This window comes from Gambusia affinis, linkage group LG20 (assembly GCF_019740435.1).
Source record: "Gambusia affinis linkage group LG20, SWU_Gaff_1.0, whole genome shotgun sequence".
Lineage (NCBI taxonomy): Eukaryota > Metazoa > Chordata > Actinopteri > Cyprinodontiformes > Poeciliidae > Gambusia > Gambusia affinis.
In genome coordinates, this window is record NC_057887.1 from 7,592,337 (window position 1) to 7,611,674 (window position 19,338).

Genomic DNA, 19,338 nt, shown 5'->3' on the forward strand with positions numbered 1-19,338 from the left:
ATGTTTTCCATAAATGTTGGGGTGATCATCTTTTTATTGGGAAGTTGTGAGTTAGACTCCACTTTTCTTCCATCTTGTTTTGTAAAAGTTCTTGGATAAGACACTGAATCTCACATCACCAGTCTGCAAATTGAAGTGCAAGTGTGTGTGAGACAATGGCTAATTGAGACATGAGTGTAAAAGTGCTTCGAGTGGTCAGACTAGAAACTCGTTCAATAAATGGAGTCCATTTACGCAGAAGATTCTTCACATAAACAAAATAACAAGAGCCTGATCTTTGGTGTTTTCCTCCTGTTCTTTAAAAATTAACTTAAATCTTGGGTTACAATTTTTTATTTTTTTTTTTTAATGCAAGTGTGGTACAATATTGAGAAAACACACAATTCCAGTTACTTTTGAATTCTGCAGTTGTCATATTTGTGATTAACCCAGATTTTCTTTTCCCTCCCAATTATTGATGGCCTCATCACTCCCCATTGACTTTAGTATTTTTGGGAACATTTGTTTGTTTCTCCCAAATGCAGGTGCATCACTTTGCTTTCCACTGAATCTGAAATATTAAAAGTAATACATCTTATAAATTACAGCCTGTTGTCAGCTAAAATGGTTATGAATTCTCAAAGAATGCTTTGATTATAGTCTTAAATTGTGGAAATAATGTATTTCTCTTTTGTTTGGATATGTTTCCCCAGAGCTAGGTTCTTAAAGAGACGGGGGTAAATTACAGGGTGTCAGATGCGGCTGTGCTGACATTTAAAATGCAAGTTTTTGATGCCTGTCATCTTCATAGGTGAATGTAACTGCTACTTTAAATAATAACCTCCATTCAAGTAAAAAGAAATAATGGACATTCTCATAAGCTGATTGGTTTGCACACAACAAATGTTTTCACAAATGTTTTATGATGGAACTGTGCAATTGTAATCCTCTGTGTAGCCTGTCACAGCCAATACTAGGTTGATTTTTTTATTTTATTTTATTTTTTAGATTTAATGCATCTGCTGTGGTGGTACTAATTTCAGAATATAAGCTTAGTACAAGTACAGAGTATTGAGTGCATTTGAATATGCACCCAACTAAAAAAATATTACATAAGTTCACATTGTATTTGGATATATTTGCACTGTGATGTTTTGGGGTTTTTTTCTACTTTTAATGACATACATTTTCTTTTTCCTAACATGGCCTGCAACAAGCTACGTAAAAATAGAGTAGACTATCAGGAAAAGCCATTGATTGCTGTCTTTTTCCGTGTTGACTAAAACCACTAAAGTAGTCGTCAGCGTCTGAATTGAACAGCCTCACACACACACACACACTCGGTGTCTTTCGTTGCCGCTTTCATTGCCACTTTCGTCTCGAGGCACATTTGCTCTTGAGATTATGCTGTCCTCTTCATCACATAGCTGTCCAGCCTTCTGAGACCTGTTGGTGAAAACCCATATATTAGCCGCATTGCAGTGTTCATAGCGTGTGAATGAAGTAATGGATTACAGTCTGGAAACTAGGATATGTAAAGCTTGTATATTTCTCCTTAATTGGACCACATTGCAAAGAAAAATGCATTTGTTGGGTTGAGCTGCAGAGTTCATGGAAAATGTACCAAATTCTCTTTTCCAAACAGCTTTTGGTAGTCCCAGTGTGATAAAGTGGCTTGAAAAAAATCATATTCATACAAAGATAAGCTAAGGTGAGATTTTGCAACCAGTGGTAATACCATTTCTCTACTCTTGCAGTGGGCTCAGAGCGGAGTTCACTAGAAACTACCTTCACTACCATTGAGTGGCGCGGCATCTTGCAGTCGTGACCACTTACTATGAACTGCTTGTTGGATATGCATGGGTGTTGCAGACTGAACAACACAACTGACCTGTGACAATGCTGTTTGAGGAATGTGATGCAATGCGATAAAACAGTGTGTGACCAAGCTGGTGACCAGCCTGAGAAACAGGTGCCAGATTGTTGTGGTTTTATTTGGTTTGGGTGCAAGTCATGGTCATCTTTCCTGCTCTTTCCAAACATTCATTATTCTCATGAATGGGGACATATTTGAAAGGGAAATAAAAATGATTTACAAAAATAATATTTCTACCAAATACAAGTTCCTTTACTTTTTTAGCTGAGTGTTTAGAATGGTGGAGGATTTGTTGGATGTACTTCTCTTTTGTAGGTTCTGAGAAGCTTATTAACCTTTGTGGCATCATAAACTCTTTGAAATAAAAACTTAAAGTTTTCATTTGGTCTTTTGCAGAAGAATAACCCAAAAATGAAGCTTAATTACCAATTAACTATACAGAAAATGTGTGGGTACACTGTTAGACTTTTTATTGTAATTTTACAGTACCTTACTGGCAACACTGTTGCCAGTAAGTTACTGTAGAATGGTAATTACAGTAACTTACTGGCAACAGTGTTGCCAGTAAGTTGCCAGCAAGGTACTGTAATTACCATTCTACAGTACCTTACTGGCAACAGTGTTGCCAGTAAGGTACTGTAATCACCATTCTACAGTAACTTACTGGCGACTTACTGGCAACAGTGTTGCCAGTAAGTTACTGTAATCACCATTCTACGGTAACTTACTGGCAACTTACTGGCAACAGTGTTGCCAGTAAGTTACTGTAATCACCATTCTACAGTAACTTACTGGCAACTTACTGGCAACAGTGTTGCCAGTAAGTTACTGTAATCACCATTCTACGGTAACTTACTGGCAACTTACTGGCAACAGTGTTGCCAGTAAGTTACTGTAATCACCATTCTACAGTACCTTTACTGTTATGATATTTCACAGTTAATTTTTACTGTGAGTGTGATTTACAGTTATAACTGCTTTACTGTAAATGTAGTTTATAGCATAAAACTGTAAATGTATTTTATAGTAAAGCTGGTCTACTGTAAACTTGTTTCACAACATAATGTCAGTTTTACTGTAAATTAAAGTTTACATTTTTTAATACAAGAATATTTTACCATAAACCGAAAAATTTCCTAAAAGAAATTTTAGTCCAAGTACTGTGAATAAAAACAGGTATTTATTTTCAGCAGATTTGTTGAAATAAAATCCATTTATATATTCGCAATGTCATAAAGAACAAAGTCACAATATAATATACAATGTGCTATAAAACAACAAAACCATAGAACACACTACAGGTCATGTCAATATTTTTATGGCACATGTATGTAGCAACATGAACATGTGTGCATCAAGTACCAGCCATAAACTATTAAAGACTGACTTTTAAAAAATATATAGAATATACTTCATTTAAAAAACCAGCAGAGGCTGCATTGTCAGAAAACAGTAGCTTAAATGTGCTCTGTTACACAATACATCACAGTAACAGTGCAAGTGCGATAATGTACTATATGGTAGGCATTCATATCAATAAATATTGTTATATCAGATGCATTTCCTACATTAGAAGAACTTTTATTCCATTTGTCAAACAAAATCAGTGGGATCCATCTTGTGGAAGCTGAACTGTAAAGAATAAGACAGAAAATGTGGGAGGTCATGAGATGGTCAGGAAGTTATCTACATTTTCAAATAGACAGGAAGGCTGACAAATTAAACTGAAGTGACAATGTCCAAATGCATAAAACCATTGGCATAAAGCAGCATTAAGTTGATAATTTGTTTAAAAAAAAAAAAATCAATTACACTGAAGTGATAATAGAAGCTGCATAAAGAATGAGCAGGACTGGCTTCACTTCAGGTTTTTGGATTGTTTATGGCAAAAGCAGTCAGTCAGTCTTCACTAATTCAAACGATTGCGTACTGTATTGAGACCCTGCAAATGTCCCCAAGGAGACGATGAAGTACAACATGTCATAACAATCTTTTCAGTCATTTTGTTGGTGCTGATGGATTACTGCAAAGGCGTGCCTAATAAACTGAAAACTGCATAGTATAAAAAAAACACCTCAATTAAACGACTACACACTTAAACATTTCTGTGATTTAGTAAGAGATGCAGCGACATCCACTTTTTACCACGGACACAGAAAAGATGCAGGCTACTCTAAAGGGCTATTGTGTAGGAATCACATGCCATTTATAAATAATCATTAAAATCATATTAAAAAGGCTAAAGTAAAGTCAGAACATGCAAGATAGGAGGAAAAGACAATAAAATAATAAACATTTGGTAAAATGCTTACCTAGTTGGAAGTCCTCTATTCAAATTCAGCGAGTCGTTTGAGGAAGGTGGTGATCCGGGAGTTGACACTGACTACTTTCCTCTTGACAAGACTTCCCATCTTGCAGCTTGTACTGACTTTGGCTGTGCATTTGGTATCAACATCTGGATTGATCCTCACAAAGAATCTTTTAACAGAAATAAAATATATTAATTGTATTTTTTAAAATGAAGACATACAATACAGCAATCAGCTATGGTTCTTCATCATCAGTCAAACTGTCATTAAATTTTATTCATAAATGGCTTGGTGTAGAGTACTTACAGTTGTATCATCTCCAGCGTGGTGGATGCTGACTCCTGATACTCCAGATTGAAGTCATAATATGACCCAAAAAAGACAGCAAGGACACTGGCAAAGTCATGTAGTTGCTCAGGCTTGAAAAATACCTTCTCCTCCATACTGACCATCCACCAGGTTGCAGACATCAAGCTATTTCCTAAAATAGACAAACCCTTGTCAAGCTAATGCTAGTGAGTAAAAGTACAGACTACCATAACTATTACATACATTGCTACAAAAAAATTATAGTGATAGAAAATATTCCTCTTACCAAGCATGATTACCCTTGGTGTTGTAGGTAAGGTCATTTCCATCTCAACAGACATCTTGGTGGAAGATACCTTTGAAACATAAAAGGAAAACTCTTAATTATGAATTACTGGTAGTAATTTAAATTTAAAGGGCCAGTTCACCCAGATTATAACAGGTTTTTGAGAACCTCACCCCAGAGACTAGACTAGACTTTACCCCTACATCCTGCTACCACTCTGAAACAACGGATGTGAATGACAGTTTGTGAGGCTAAATGAATTTTTTAAAGCATTACATTCCACAAATACAGTATCTGAATGGCTAAGTACAATATGGGTTAACAAAATGTTTGTAATTTGGGTGAATTGATCCCTTTAACAAATTAATTGAACAATTCTGATTTAAGATGTGTGTTTTAAGTTAAGAGTCGATATAAAATTACATCAACCAAGATGAAGATTGAGTCCTCTTTTCTTCTAAATGTTTTATTTTTCTCTGACGGAAGTAGGACATTGCTCTATTCCACAACGAAACCGATAATTAGCTGTGTGTTGATGTTTCTTCACATGAGTACAAAATTCTCTAAATTCTGAAGTACAAATGCTGCAGAATTTACACCTGTACATAATTGCACCTGTTAGTACTGACTTAACTTTAAATTTGTAAGAGCATGGTTTAAACAGGTGAACAGTCCTTATATGTAACCAGGGTTGGAAATTAACTTTTTTGTCCACCTGCCACTGTGGCTGAACCAACTCAAAAAATAACAGAAACCACTTGAATGTTTTCCACCTTTGTCCTCATTTACAGACTCTTATACACTATGTTGGAGATGTAATGATACTTTAGCAGGCTAACTAGCTGTAGCAAGCTCAAAGTTATAGATTAGGTTAGCTGCTCCTCTACATTTCCAGATTATTTTGTGGCTTCAAATATGTTTGAAGAGCTGTCTTTTTACCTGTTGTCTTGTCTTTTCAAGAGTTGAAACTATGTTAGCACTCAGCAGGACAAAACTGCACAGCCACTTGGAGGGAAAAAGCTTGGGAGTTAAAAAAGTCATCTGACAAAAAGAAAAAAAAGAACAACGTTAGAATTCATCCTTGTTGACCTAGCTAATCTGCACTCTTAACATTTGCAAGGTCATGGTTTAAACAAATGAACAGTTTTAGATGCATTTTAAAAAAAAGGGGGGAGGGGGGGATCAATTATCAGTTAACGTTATATTGTTCGACAAAGGATGTAACAACAATGCTAACAGACACTCATCACTGAGCTTATCTCAACCCAAAGCTAGTCGCTCGAGGAAGATTTAGCGGCAAAAGCCAAGCTAAAACCTTCGGTAAAATTAGCACCTTAGCTAACGTTAATTCGAACCAGCTCAAACAATAACACCATCATATTTTTCTATCTTTCACCTCATGCTAAGTTATAGCATTATAGCATGATGCTATAAGTTACGTTAGCTCCATCTAAAATATACATTGGCTTCAAACAGTTTTCTAAGTGTTTTTTTTTTACCTGTCTTGCGAAGAGCTGAAGCAGTGTGAGCCCACAGCGACAGAGCTGCACTTGCACTTGGACGGAAAAAGCTTCGGAGTTTAAAACAAACGTCATCAGAAAAACGTTGGAAGCGAAGCCACCCTTGATGACGTAGCTAGATAAACTGCATATTAATGTTAGCTAGGATGTGAAAAAAACAAAAATACATGCTCTCTTTCTGCCTTAAAATATGTTAACCACTAAAGGAGTAAAAATACAGAAACAGAGAACCACGATGAAACATCTATGATGACCGTTGGAAATCAAATAGAATTCTTACATGGCCAGCGCAAAGACATTATTAGTACAGTACCACTACTGTAATGTGTAAACAGTAAATTACAACTTCAAAACATACAGTAAGTTACTGTAATGCTATGTACTATACCCATAATGCAATGCAAATTACAGTAACTAATTGTAAAGATGTTTTATGTTAGTTTACTGGGCATTTTATGTATTTAGCTGTAAAAAATACAGTAAAGGCTAACAGTGCAAGATATTATAAATACAGTACCACTACTGCAATGTGTAAACAGTAAATTACTGCAACTTCAAAACATACAGTAAGTTACTGTAATACTATGTCCTTTACCCATAATGCAATGCAAATTACAGTAACTAATTGTAAAGATGTTTTATGTTAGTTTTACTGGGCATTTTGCGGTATTTAGCTGTAGAAAATACAGCAAAGGCTAACAGTGTAGGGCAGAAGGAAAGAATACATTAGAGAGGAAGAAAAGAAGAGTAAAAGACCTCCTTCTGTATGCCTTAGCTTCTAAAATGTTACAGGAAAAGACTGTTCAAACAAGCAAATATACAATCATGCAGGATACATGATTTTAATATCTAGATATTTAATATTTAATATCTAGTATAATTTATTTTACTTATATTAAAGATATTTAATTTTCTGAGCATATTTGCCAAAGATACCAATAGCATAAAGTGCAGTTCCTAAATATAGATTGTGCATGAGTGCTCATAAATCCTGACTTTTACTTTTCACAAACAAGCCACTGCAGTAAACTGAGGTGTACCCCAGAAGAGTGCATCCAACAAAAACTTCCAGCTAAATTTCATGAATGATGTTGTGTTTTGAAAAAAGTAAATGTCTTTGTTGTGGTCCAGCAACCAGTTCATTATTGGGTTGAGGAAATGTCTTTCCAGGCCTCAAAGGAGTTCTTCAGTTTGTTGTGGGAGGAACTGTGAATAATTTTGAGTAAAGACAAAAACTCAAACATTTTAGAACCCCAGACATTTAGTCGGTGAAGATTTAGTTCAAATGTGAGCTGCTGCTCCCAGGTTTTGTGGCTGCACTGATTGTTTAGAAACCCTTTCTGGACTTGGTCCAGCCAGTTCACTCATTTGAAATTGAACCTGCTATCCAGGTTTGGTGCAGTGAGGCTGTTGTACAGGGATAGCAAATAAGATGAGGATTGTTTGGTCACCTCAACCTCCATTATAGCCAAGCAAGCAGGAAAACCGCTGGACTGTGATTAAACTTTCCTTTTTCCTGTATGGGAAATGAACTGGAAGAGGTGTAAAAAGCAATATCGCAAATTCTTAGTGGGTAATGCTCGGTCAAACCTCGCCGACCATTTGGGACCATAATGTCGTCACCCCAATTATACTGCACCACCCAGCTCTAGTCTAAGGCTTTATTTTGGAGCTCACAACATTACAGAATGCATTTCCATAATGCCGTGAAAGACTGCACCAAGAGGCAGTTTCTTAAGAGTGCTAAGCCGGTTTGATGTAAGAGCTTGTATTCTCCACAAAAGAACTCCGGCATAGTCCTAAGCCATGTCTAAACTCTGTTTGCTGAGGTCTTCTTCTGAGAGGGTTGGTGCGTCTGAATTTTTTATTTTTTTTCTTCAGAACAAGATTCGGATGTCTGTGAAACCTTTAGGACATGGTTTTTGCTTCGTACTGAGTTTTACACATAAAAGACTGATGTCCTTGCTTCTGTCTTCTCTTTACCTCACAGCTCAACCAAACCTACCGAAAATTCATGAAGGATGGTGGGCGTACAAGGAAGTGGTGCAAGGGAGCTTTGTTCCAGGTAAACCTCAAACAGCATGCTGCACTTTGATGTGTGGAGCCTTTCCCACTGAACACCATTCCACCCCACTTGTCCTCCCCACCCTCTGTGTGCATACACTCCAAACACAGTGTGCTTGATCTTGAAGTTGCCACTTATTACATATTTAAGATAGCATCGAGCCACCTTGCCGTTGGCAAGAGTTATATTTTCTTATTCTGACAAGACCTCTTTGTCCTTCCTACACAGTTGACGCTTTTTCACATGATTGACTGACAGCTTTTCCCTTTACCTCCAACCTTTTCCATCTTGCGTGCGTGTGTGTGCGTGTGTGAGGCTAATGTTTTCCTAAGATTGTGTTTTTTTTTCTGAACTCAGAGGCTCTTGATAAAGCCTGCAGTTGTATGCAAATTTGTGTGTGCAAGGCAATTTATCTCCTTGTGAGAAGCAAATCGTAAATATTTAAGTAAGGTTTTACTGTCAGGAAAATATAGTATTAACATTTATTTCAATTCAAGAGCTACAGATTACACACAGTGTGGGATGCCAGGGAATCGTAGCTCGTAAATACCATATTCTGTTACACAAATGGACCCTTCAGTGTTTTCCTGCCCAACCACCAAAAAGTGGGGAAACAATCTGGTTGTCTGACAAATACCAAAAGGTCAGATTTAAAGAAAAAACAAACAAATTTAATGAAATTCATTGATTTTATTTTAATGTAATATCTGTGGGAAATGTACTTTTCTGCACTACTGCCTCTTTAACACCAGTGGCCCCCTTGCTTTTAGAACAGAAAACAAACTATGAAGTTGAGGCAAATTGTTTTAATTAATTAATTTATTTTTACTTTAAATTTGAACCATTCTTATTTTTACTGTGAAAGTGAAGGCTTGCTCTAGCTAAGTAATAAATATGTGGATCTACCAGTTAAAAGACTTCTGTTTGATTCTACGTTGTGATGTCAATGTTAAAGCAGAAATTCACTCACTGGCTCAATTCAATATCAATGCTGTTATGTTTGTGGTTAACAAAAAAAGTTATAAGATTGTATGCAAGGTATACGGCTGCTGAAAGATAATTGGCTGTAGCAGCAGATTACTTGAAACAGGCTGCAATCCGTACAGGTTCACCAAAACTGGATAAAAGCTGATTGGTAAATGTTTCCTGATATTCATCTTGATTTGAGTTGCAACCTTGAAAAGTTCATCAGCATGAAAGCGTGTTGCCTTGTACAACTTCAAAACCTTCATTGTGATTCTCCTTTTACCCATTACAAGGTAGACTAGGTCGAGTGCTTGGAGATAAGATCACAAATGCATGGTCAGATATTTTCATTCAGGATTTTCTGGGAGAGATTAATGTATTAAGTGAGTGTTATGTCTTCTCAAAAGGAGACCTCAGCACCAAACTTTGTAGTTTCACATATGGCCATGTTGATCTTAATAGCTTATTTCACATAATAAAATTAATGTTTAAAGACTGCTGCTAAATAACTAAGTACTTGATTTTGCTTGATATTTACAAATACAAGTTGTGGTTTTTAAGATCATTTTCCCACTACAATGGTCGAGTCTTAAAGTGCTTCCACCTCATCTGACAACAAACCTTTTTGTGTTAAAGGCAGCGGTTATAGGATCAAAGCCCCAGGAAACTGAAGCACAAATAAAGGTTAATATATGTTGTAGTGTTGGGAGCACAAAGTGGGTAAAGGCTCACCCTTCTTTCTAAAAAAAACAAAAAACTAAAAAAACTAAAAAGTTGGTTCTTTTACTTCTCTTTTTTATATTACAACCATGTCTTTCAGCAGTTCTTCTTGACAAACTTACTGGCCTAACAATGGTACAACAGCTAAAGCTGTGAAAACATTATTTGAGATTCTCCAGCGGCCCGGCAGAGAATTCCCAGCCCTAGTTACCTTGTTCTGCACCCAGCAGGATTTCACATTCGGGATATGAAAGAGAGAGAGAGAGAGGCCTTTTAGCTCCAAATTGAGTCTAATTTGCTGTCACAGAGAGGGATAATATTGATGGAAAATATTCCTATTGAACCTCGTCTACTTGGACAGTGACTTGTGATAAAAGAATTCTCTGTGAAGTGGGATTTCATGTTGGATGTGCACACTGGGACATATCAAAGGAATGAAAATACTCTTTAAAGCTGCAATCTGAAAGAATTAGTTTTATAACTATTCCTCCTCCACTCATACCTGAAACGTCCCAGAGAGAGAGAATCATTGCATTAGTTTTTGGAAACGCTAGCACCATCTAGTTTTTGAATACTTTATGAAACATTTTGCAGTCTTAACAGCTGCAACGCCTCTCCTCCATTTGACTGGCAGTTGGAAAACTCTATAGGAATAAAAATGGAAAATTATTTTTTCCTCCGTCTCCAGAAGAAAGAGAGACAATTGTGAAGCTCGACACAGTCATTGTACAGAGATGGAACTCTGTGCCATCTCTGATCCTTTTTTCATCCGTTAATGGCTCATATGGCTTCTCCGATGAGTCTCTCTGAGGAGACTGAGAGCTGCAGCTTTTAATATTGGAACATTTGCACCCTGGCATTAGCAAATCAGATGAAATCACGTTCTCTGACTTGTGTCATCAAAGATGACCTTTGCTTATCCTTTTGAGCACTCTCAATTAGCTTTAAATTTGCTAAAGGTCACGCGGCTCCAAGCGCTTCCTCCACTCTATCACCTTTTGTCTTAATGTTTAACTTCTTAAATCAGGGTTAAAAAACTTCCCAACCTCAGTGTTGTATTTCCTCCTGCAGCTTCAATCAGGCTCAATGATTCAACCGTTTATTCAACTTCTGTGTCCCCAAGTAGTGCTTTTTTAAGTTGGTGAGTTGAAGCATGCAGAGTATTTGTGCTCTTTTTAATTCATGCATTCATTAGTTTGTGTCTAATGTATTATTTTATAATTCAGTGGAGCTTTAATTACCACATCTTTGCAAAAACACAAGCGTTTATCTCATTAAATTCTCCTCCAACTTAAAACTTTAAAACCTCCTGTGCCTTAAGTCTATTTGAGCTTATTAGAATGTCAAAGGTCCAAAAATAGCAGGAGTTAAAGCCCACGTTCAGTGTCATTAATAGGGTTCTCCTGTTTCATTATACTACCATTCTTTTTTAGTTTTTCTGAAAGCACTGTTGCCTTAACACTAGAAATTTAATTTGGATATAGTTGCCTGTGTTGACTCTACTGTTATTTCATACCACTGTTCAAAATCACAAGAGATGGACTAAGTGTTGGTCAGCCCTGCTAAGTCATTGGATTTAGGTTTTGCCTGTCACTTTCATGGTGTAAGGGATATAAAGTCCAGCACACGGATATGAAGACTGCCTGCACAAATATGAAAGAATGAGTCTGTGTCCAAAATGTTTTGAAAGCCGATAGGATTGCAGTCCGTTCATGAAACTTCCTCTCGGTGGCATAACAAATGTGAAAGCAGTTAAGAACAACAGCATCTCAGTCATGTTTCCGTCCCTGTTTGGAACAGCAAATGCTGAGGCACACAGTGAGGCAAGGTTGCCATGTTTTTGACTCGGCACCTGGGAACAGTAAAAGGCCCATAAGGATGGGAATGAGTGAAATTTGTTGTGGATGGACTCGGCATCCTTGCACACAACCCTGACTTTGACCTGATGGAAGAATGTCAAATATTCTCATGGTAAGTGGGCTGTACTTTATAACACTTTATTAACTCCAGAGGACTCTACAGCACTTCACAAGACATTCATTCAGCCATCCATGCACACATTCACACGCTGATGGAGGTGAGCTACATTGTGGCCACACACTCCTAAACCTTGAAGATTATTTCCCATGAAGTTGCATTTTTTGTAGCTGCACCTGTCTTTGTGATGGATTTAATCGTCGTCTTTTAATAGATTATGGTTGTTGGTGGTGTTAGTTTAACCTAAAATTTCACTTTGCGATGGACTTTTTTTTTCTTCAAATTTGTGACGTTTCTTATACGAATGAGATTTATTTTCAATGCGCCTGTGGGTGCTTTACGCTGAGCGAAGCCACTTTTTCTTCAAGACATTGTGCTATTACATTTTTGAAAGGACACTGCAGAGGGAATGTGGATCACAAGAAAGCTGGTTTTAGGATGAGAGTGCCTGTGGGTTCTGTTTATTTATATCTATAGATCTATATATATATATGCTAACATAGTTTAACATTCTTTTATTTTTCTGAAATCAAAATCTCTTTTTAAAATGCAAATCTTTTTAGAACTCCATAATAAATGACTTAAACCCCACACGCGTATATGATTTATACACTTTGCTTTTCAGTGTTATCAAAAAATGTGTATAATAGTGCTACTGGACAGACTTTTCTATGTCTGTCACATTTTGAACAAATACTATTCCAACATGGCAGCAATCACCTGATAGCATTGCTTATAGTTGATATGTGGCATTAAGTAAACTGTGCATGTCATGTTGTACCATTGTTACTAAAATGCCATTATATTCTATGTAGACGTACTGTCTGTACCACTGAAGATTATTTGGCCTTTTCATGCCTAATGTTTTTAGTGGCTCCAACTAGCAGCACTGTAACAAGCAGCCCTTTCAGATTCATTTAGACAATAGGGTTTTGACCACTAGGCCAGGAGGAGAATAAACGGTGAAATCATGGCAAAAACAAACTCTCTCCTCCTGCAATAGCAGCCTGTATTTTATCCTACAGTACATCCACAATAAAACTGTTAATAAATTGGACACAGACCTTAGAAAGGTCAGTAGTGCTTTCTAACAACCATGTAAACATGCATAGACACCTAAAGCCAACTTTGAATTACCAGATGGGTGGAATAGTTTTTTTTTTTTTTGTACTATGGTACAAAACTCAACAGCAGTGGAACATTGTAGGCAGTGGGAGAACATAGAACCACCCTACAGGAAGGCCGAAGCCAGTGCTTTAAATCATGACCTTACATCTAGCTGTAAGCCATAATCTTAGCTACTGAAACCGTGGTGCAGGTAAAACTCTTTAGCGAGACTAAATGTCTTCTGATTGGTCTCAAAAGGTTTTTTAACTCAAAAATGTTCCTGAAATGACCAAAGTTCCTGGCACCAAATGGAAAACCTGAACAGTAAATCGGTATGTTTACTTTATTTTTCCTGTTTTTATGTAGAAGACAATTAGCCACTTTTGATAAATCTAAATGGTTTACATGAATTCAATTACATGGTTTAAGTAGATTTTATTTTTTCCCCAAGCGTATGACATCTAAATTAAATGCTCAAAGGTATTTTATTGTTGTTCACCAGATATTTGTATTAATTTATTGTATTAAGTTTTTCTATGTTGCCATCAAATTTTGATATCCCAATGCATGCCATGTTTATTTTCCCTAAAAAAATGTTTTTTTTCTTGTGGCATTTGACTTTTATACACCATTTCAGTATAAACACACTGGTAAGTTCAGATATTCATATTCTGTGAATAAAAAGGCCAATCAGAATGTTTTGTTTTTGCCCTTTAGCAACGTAAGGTGAAATGCTACATATGAATGTTGAGGTGACACTTTGAAAACTGTCACAGAACATAAAACACAAGACAACTTCAAAAGGAAGCAGGTGTTGTTCATGTGTCAGACGTGATGCATTCAGACACAGTACTGATGCTCTGATGTTCCTCAGTACCCAACAGGCAACCAATATCAGAAAAACACAATCATTTCTAACAAAAATATCTGTAGCTTTTCGAATTTTTAGAAAAAATTTATTTTATATCATTCTTTTCAGTATTCTCTTTGAAAATACGTGCACACTGAAACCATGTGCAGTGCTAGAGTCTTGTCAGTCGCTCTTTAGATTATGATAGGAAATTGTTGCACTTTAAGTCTTAACGAAGCATGGAGGAGAGTGCTCTAGATCTAATAAGTGTGAGCAGCCGATCTAATTATCGGGCCTTATCATTCATCTCTGCATCTGATTTGTTTTTAAAGGCATCAGTGCATTTTTATCACAGCTCCTCATTTGAATTCCGTTTAATCTGCCGTTTTCCTACCAGGGATTTCTTGTTTGATGTCCACTTTTGCACCAGCAAACGAGCAGCAGTGGTGTTTCCTGCAGGCTTGTGAGCTGATTAAAAACCATTTTTCACATCCCACTGAGACAATAACCAACCACCAATTATAAAATTCCAGTTGTAGAGTCAAAAATGTGGGTTGTAAAAAGAAAAGAGGAAAAAAAAATCCCCTCAAGTGTTTATCTTGTTCTCTTTTTACTTATCCAGCTAAACTCCTTTTATCAGTCAATGGAAGATACTAATTGGCCGGTACTTTGTAAATGTCTAGGAGGTAACAAGATAGTCTTCAGGTGGCAATCAGTGATCGAAGACCAATTAAGGAAGCAGAGAAAACACCAGCAGGGCGAGGCTCCATTTGTCGCTTGCAAATCTGTGCGATGAAAAAGGATATCCATTAACTGCTGTCTATTGCCGGTTTGTTTTGAGGCCGGCCTGTGCTGCGCAAGTAAAATATCCAACTTTGAAATTTGCAGAAGCCACTCTGCTGCAGACAAGTCTGATGAGAAAAGGCCTCTCACTGGTGAGGTGAGTGCCTTCAGAGTGCACGGGCTGCTTTCTGACAGCTGGTATTGCACGCATGAGACCTTTTAAAGGGCAGTCAACATCTAGCAAAACAGATACGGCCCCAGTGGAAATCCTGCCACCTATCATAGTAAAATACTGCTTTTGCCACTGAAACACTGCTGTGATATGTTTGGGTTTTTTTTTCAATTTGGGACACAGATGTACCTTCCCAAACTATTAGTGTTGAGGTATCAGCAAATGGGAAGGATAAAACACTGGATCTGTTCAGCTTTACTTTAAGTGTAAATTGTGAAAGCTCTTGCAGGCTTTCGGGTTCTCTGAGAGGCAGCAGCTTAGTCCGGCATGACGGCTGATATTTTCTGTTTTCCAAAAAGAAAAAAAAAGAATTAAATCTACAAATTCATGTTCCCTGATAGATTAAATATTTTTCCAGTTTGCCAGAAGCAATAATCATAGTAATTCTTATTTTTCTTCTACAGGACAAGAACCATTACTCTTTCAAATCGTACAGAATAATCAGACTAAGGTGAAATTTCATTTTCTGGTGCTGCCCATTAGAGTAATCAAAGAATTTGACATTTTACTACAATTGCTTGTATGAGGAAAAAAAAAATACAAATTAGTAAATTTGTCTAGCATCAATGTTTGGAAATGAGTAATGATGTTGTGCAAAATGTGCTTTCATAATTGGCAATAAATCATCAGCGCATGACTTGCTTTTCAACCTAAAATGGAAAATTACATCTAAAAGTAGCCAAATGCAAAACAAATGAGCAAATATTAAACTCCACTCTCATAAAAACACAGGTGTCCTCATGGACCCAGTGTCTGCAATATAAGTATTTTAGGGGTCACTCTTAAGGGAAATCAGATGGCTTAATACTGAATTGAATTATCTATGCCCACTATTCTTGTTGGCAACAGGGACGTTGGAGCACATAAATATACTGAATGACTTAATCAGATTCAATTAATCCAGAACAAGCAAACTGCAGGCGGAAAGAGCCCAGGGCCTTTTTGGTGCAGGACAACAGTGTCAAGTATACAGCCATGATGTTAAACTGTCTTTAGGTGATGTACAGGCAAAATCTAAATAATTCAAAATGGTCAAAGAAGGCTTAGACACCTGAGTGGTCAACAAAATATTTAGAATTTTTTTTTTTTTTTTTTTATGTTGTACACATTAGAAGTCACTGTCCACTGCTGTTTATTACTCAAAATTTTGTTTTTAAGCAAAATTCAGTATGATTTAGAACTCATAAGGGGAAGTAATAGAGAAAAATAAATAGAGAAGCAAAAGGGAGAAAAATATCCAGAAATATAACATGCAGAAAAATGGTTGAACAGTTTGCTCTTTGCATTAGTGCAATATCTCTACCGGAATGGCAGCTCTGTTTCAGAAGTCCTGCATGTGACAGCTCTTGGAGCTTGATGGACACCCCTCTTGTCTCGCAACATAACGGTCTTGTATGAGCAGCAGTAGCTGTAGTGGTTTGTCCTCTTCTGTATAAGTGTGTGTCTGACACGCTGCTCGTTCACATTCGGAGAGGCTTTGAGGCGAAAAGCCTGCTTGCTGTCAGAAATGCCCCAAAGAACTCGCACACAGAAAATAATTCAGTTTCAGCAGAGCGGAGAGAAACATGGTGTGCTGATGCCCAAGCATCACATTAACATTTTTGTAAAGCTTCTGTCAATTACCACTGCCATATTTGGGGGAAGAAAAATCCCATTCGTACACACACTCAGGGCCTGTGGCCACACAAAGGTTCTTACTCAGACACACACCAACATGCTCTCAGCGACAGCTGTTAGAATTAAGTGGCGGTGTGATGGATAGGGTTCAGACAGGAAGGCTCTCATAACCTCCCCTTTATTTACCCTCCAATGACTTAGAGCAGGGAGAGAGAGAAAGAGAGAGAGAAGGCAGAAGGAGAGATTGTAGGGCAAACAAAAGTTAAAGGAAGTAGAAAGACAAGAACATATCAGAAGAAAATTTAAAGTGTGTCAGTGCAGCCTCTCAGTAAATTATCAAAGTAATAAGTTCTAATAAGGTATCAGACAAATACTAATGTTTTACAAGACATAGTGGAGCAGCAGTGATTGATTTATATGTAAAAAAGAATCTTCTAAATGTAATAAATGAAAAGTTCTAAATTATAAAGACCCTGGTTGTTATGATGATTCCCACCACCTTCAGAAAAATCCCCCTTAGACCAACAGAGACCCACACTAAAAAACACGCTCGGAAATTGAATGGGTCTACATGTGTCTTATGATGAGTACATGACAGGATAAAAGTAGTTCTAACTTCCTCTTTTGAATAAACGACTCAGAGAAAGTATCATGGCACCAGATGATGGAGTGGGTGTTCCCTCTGTGCACTCTAGAGGACGTTTGATGGAGAATCCTGTAGCAAAGGGACATGCGGTCTACGACACTTGACAAAAAAATTGTATGCAAAATGGCAACAAAAGTAGCATGAAAGCAGTAAGCAAAAGGCTTCTGAATAGTTGCCATGACTGAAACCCAATCTACATATCCAGAACCTCCTAGCTGAACATCTCAAAGTGAGACACTTGCAAGTATGATGATGTGCAAACTAAAGGTGAGCAATTTTTAAGAAACATAAAACCTGTTTGAATGTTGCTTCTACTGCAAATCATAGTGCAAAAATGATTTTAATATTTTGCGTAGAATGTACAATTTGCTACCATAAAATTGGGTTTTAATTCATTTTTTATACCCATCATTTCAACACATTGTGTGGGGAATGATCTAACCTTTTTACAGAAAAATCATACTAAAGTGGGTGCATGATGCTTTAAAATAGAAGCCAGGCAACTGAGAGCAAAACAAACAAAAAAAGAGAGAAGGGCCCAAAGGTGTTAAGAAACAATGGGTATAAATCAGGGGTCTCAAACTCCAGTCCTCGAGGGCCGCAGTCCTGCAACTTTTAGATGAGCCTCTGCTGTTCCACACCTGAGTAGAATAATTATGTCATTAAGGCTCTGGAGAACTGATCTACACAAGAAGGAGGTAATTAAGCCATTTTTTTCCCAGTGTTTTGTACCTGTGGCACATCTAAAAACTGCAGGACAGCAACCCTTGAGGACTGGAGTTTGAGACCCCTGGAATAGATAATTGGAGACATAAGAAAATAATCTATAGATGGAGAATACAAGCAAAGTTTTATAGTTCAAACAAGGAGATGGTTTGAAAGACACAGTTAGAAGTAGAGAATTGAAGAAATGTCAGCAGAGAAAAAGAGTGCAAAGGGAGGCTGGGGAGGAAAGATGAAAGAACGGAGATGAGAGAACAGGTAGACAGACTGCGAGGGTTTGAAGAGAGAGGAAAGGGGAGGGTATTTGTGAGGGAGAGAAGTCAAGTCCGAGTTGGACCAAGCGCCGAGATGAAAGCAGAGGCAGCCGAGTGGAGGTTAAGAGAAAGAGAGCACTAGGGATGAATAGAGCTGAAATTTGGAAGGAGGGAATGAGGGCAGGGGAATCTTAAAGGTGCAGGCAAAATGGAAGAAAAGAAGCGAAATTGAAAAAACATTCCTCTCAGCTGGCCGTAACCCTGTGATGATGGGTGCAGTCGCTCTCCTCACCTCCTTCAAATCCTTCAATTGCACGGGTCGGTGTGAATCTGTCAATCACAGCTGCTGTGGCTTCTGCTTCCCGTAATGACAGAAAACTTTCTTTTCACCGTTTCATTTTCATCTCCTCTGATCACTTAAGATGTGTTCCTTGTTGGTTACTTTGGCCCCTCCACTTTATCCCTATTGAAACACATCCTTTTTTTTCATATCTTCCATTTGGCTTAGAATTCAGATATCAATGAAAGATTTCTCAAGTACTGCACACTCACTCCTTGCTCCTCTAACACTGATGGGCACGAAGGAGCTCTGCACATTGACTTTTAATGCACGCTGAACTGCACCCCTACAGAGACGAGTTGTGGGTTCCTTTATGTTATACTGTGGTATAACTGTCCCATAGCATTCCTAGAAAAACCTGCTGGTTTTTCTTAGTGAGGCATATAATTTTACACAAACGAGAGCTTTTATTGCACATTTTTCAATTAAACACTTGCTATGCTGTCATTGCTATGGTGTAACCAAGCGTTCAGAATCGACTCTTGTAATTGGAAAGTTCTGCATTGCATTGGGGTTGAGAAGCCAATGCCACACAAACTTAACTCAGGAGAGAAGGAGGATGAAAGAATACATAATGGACTGCTTATAAACACATAGAAGAACTCAGCATTACATAGGAAGTGCATAGACAGATGTACTATCTGTGGATTTCTTGGTAACATCCTAATAGAGGGAAGACTTGTCAGTGGCGCATGCTGTCATCAGGATCCTCTGAATCAGTATGTGATGTAAAGTTTCATGGCTTCCTCACACCATGATGCCACAAATAATCCAATTCA

The 19,338-nt window shown here is 37.5% G+C and overlaps 1 protein-coding gene across 2 annotated transcripts in view; it reads left to right on the forward strand.

Annotated features, from left to right (window-relative positions):
* Window positions 1-19,338, forward strand: part of ca10a (carbonic anhydrase Xa) — a 265,507-nt gene that overhangs the window by 33,488 nt on the left and 212,681 nt on the right. For both annotated transcript variants that reach the window (XM_044102569.1, XM_044102568.1), the window contains exon 2: window positions 8,270-8,344. In XM_044102569.1, the coding sequence (XP_043958504.1) occupies window positions 8,270-8,344 (75 nt within the window). The remainder of the gene's footprint in view (window positions 1-8,269; window positions 8,345-19,338) is intronic.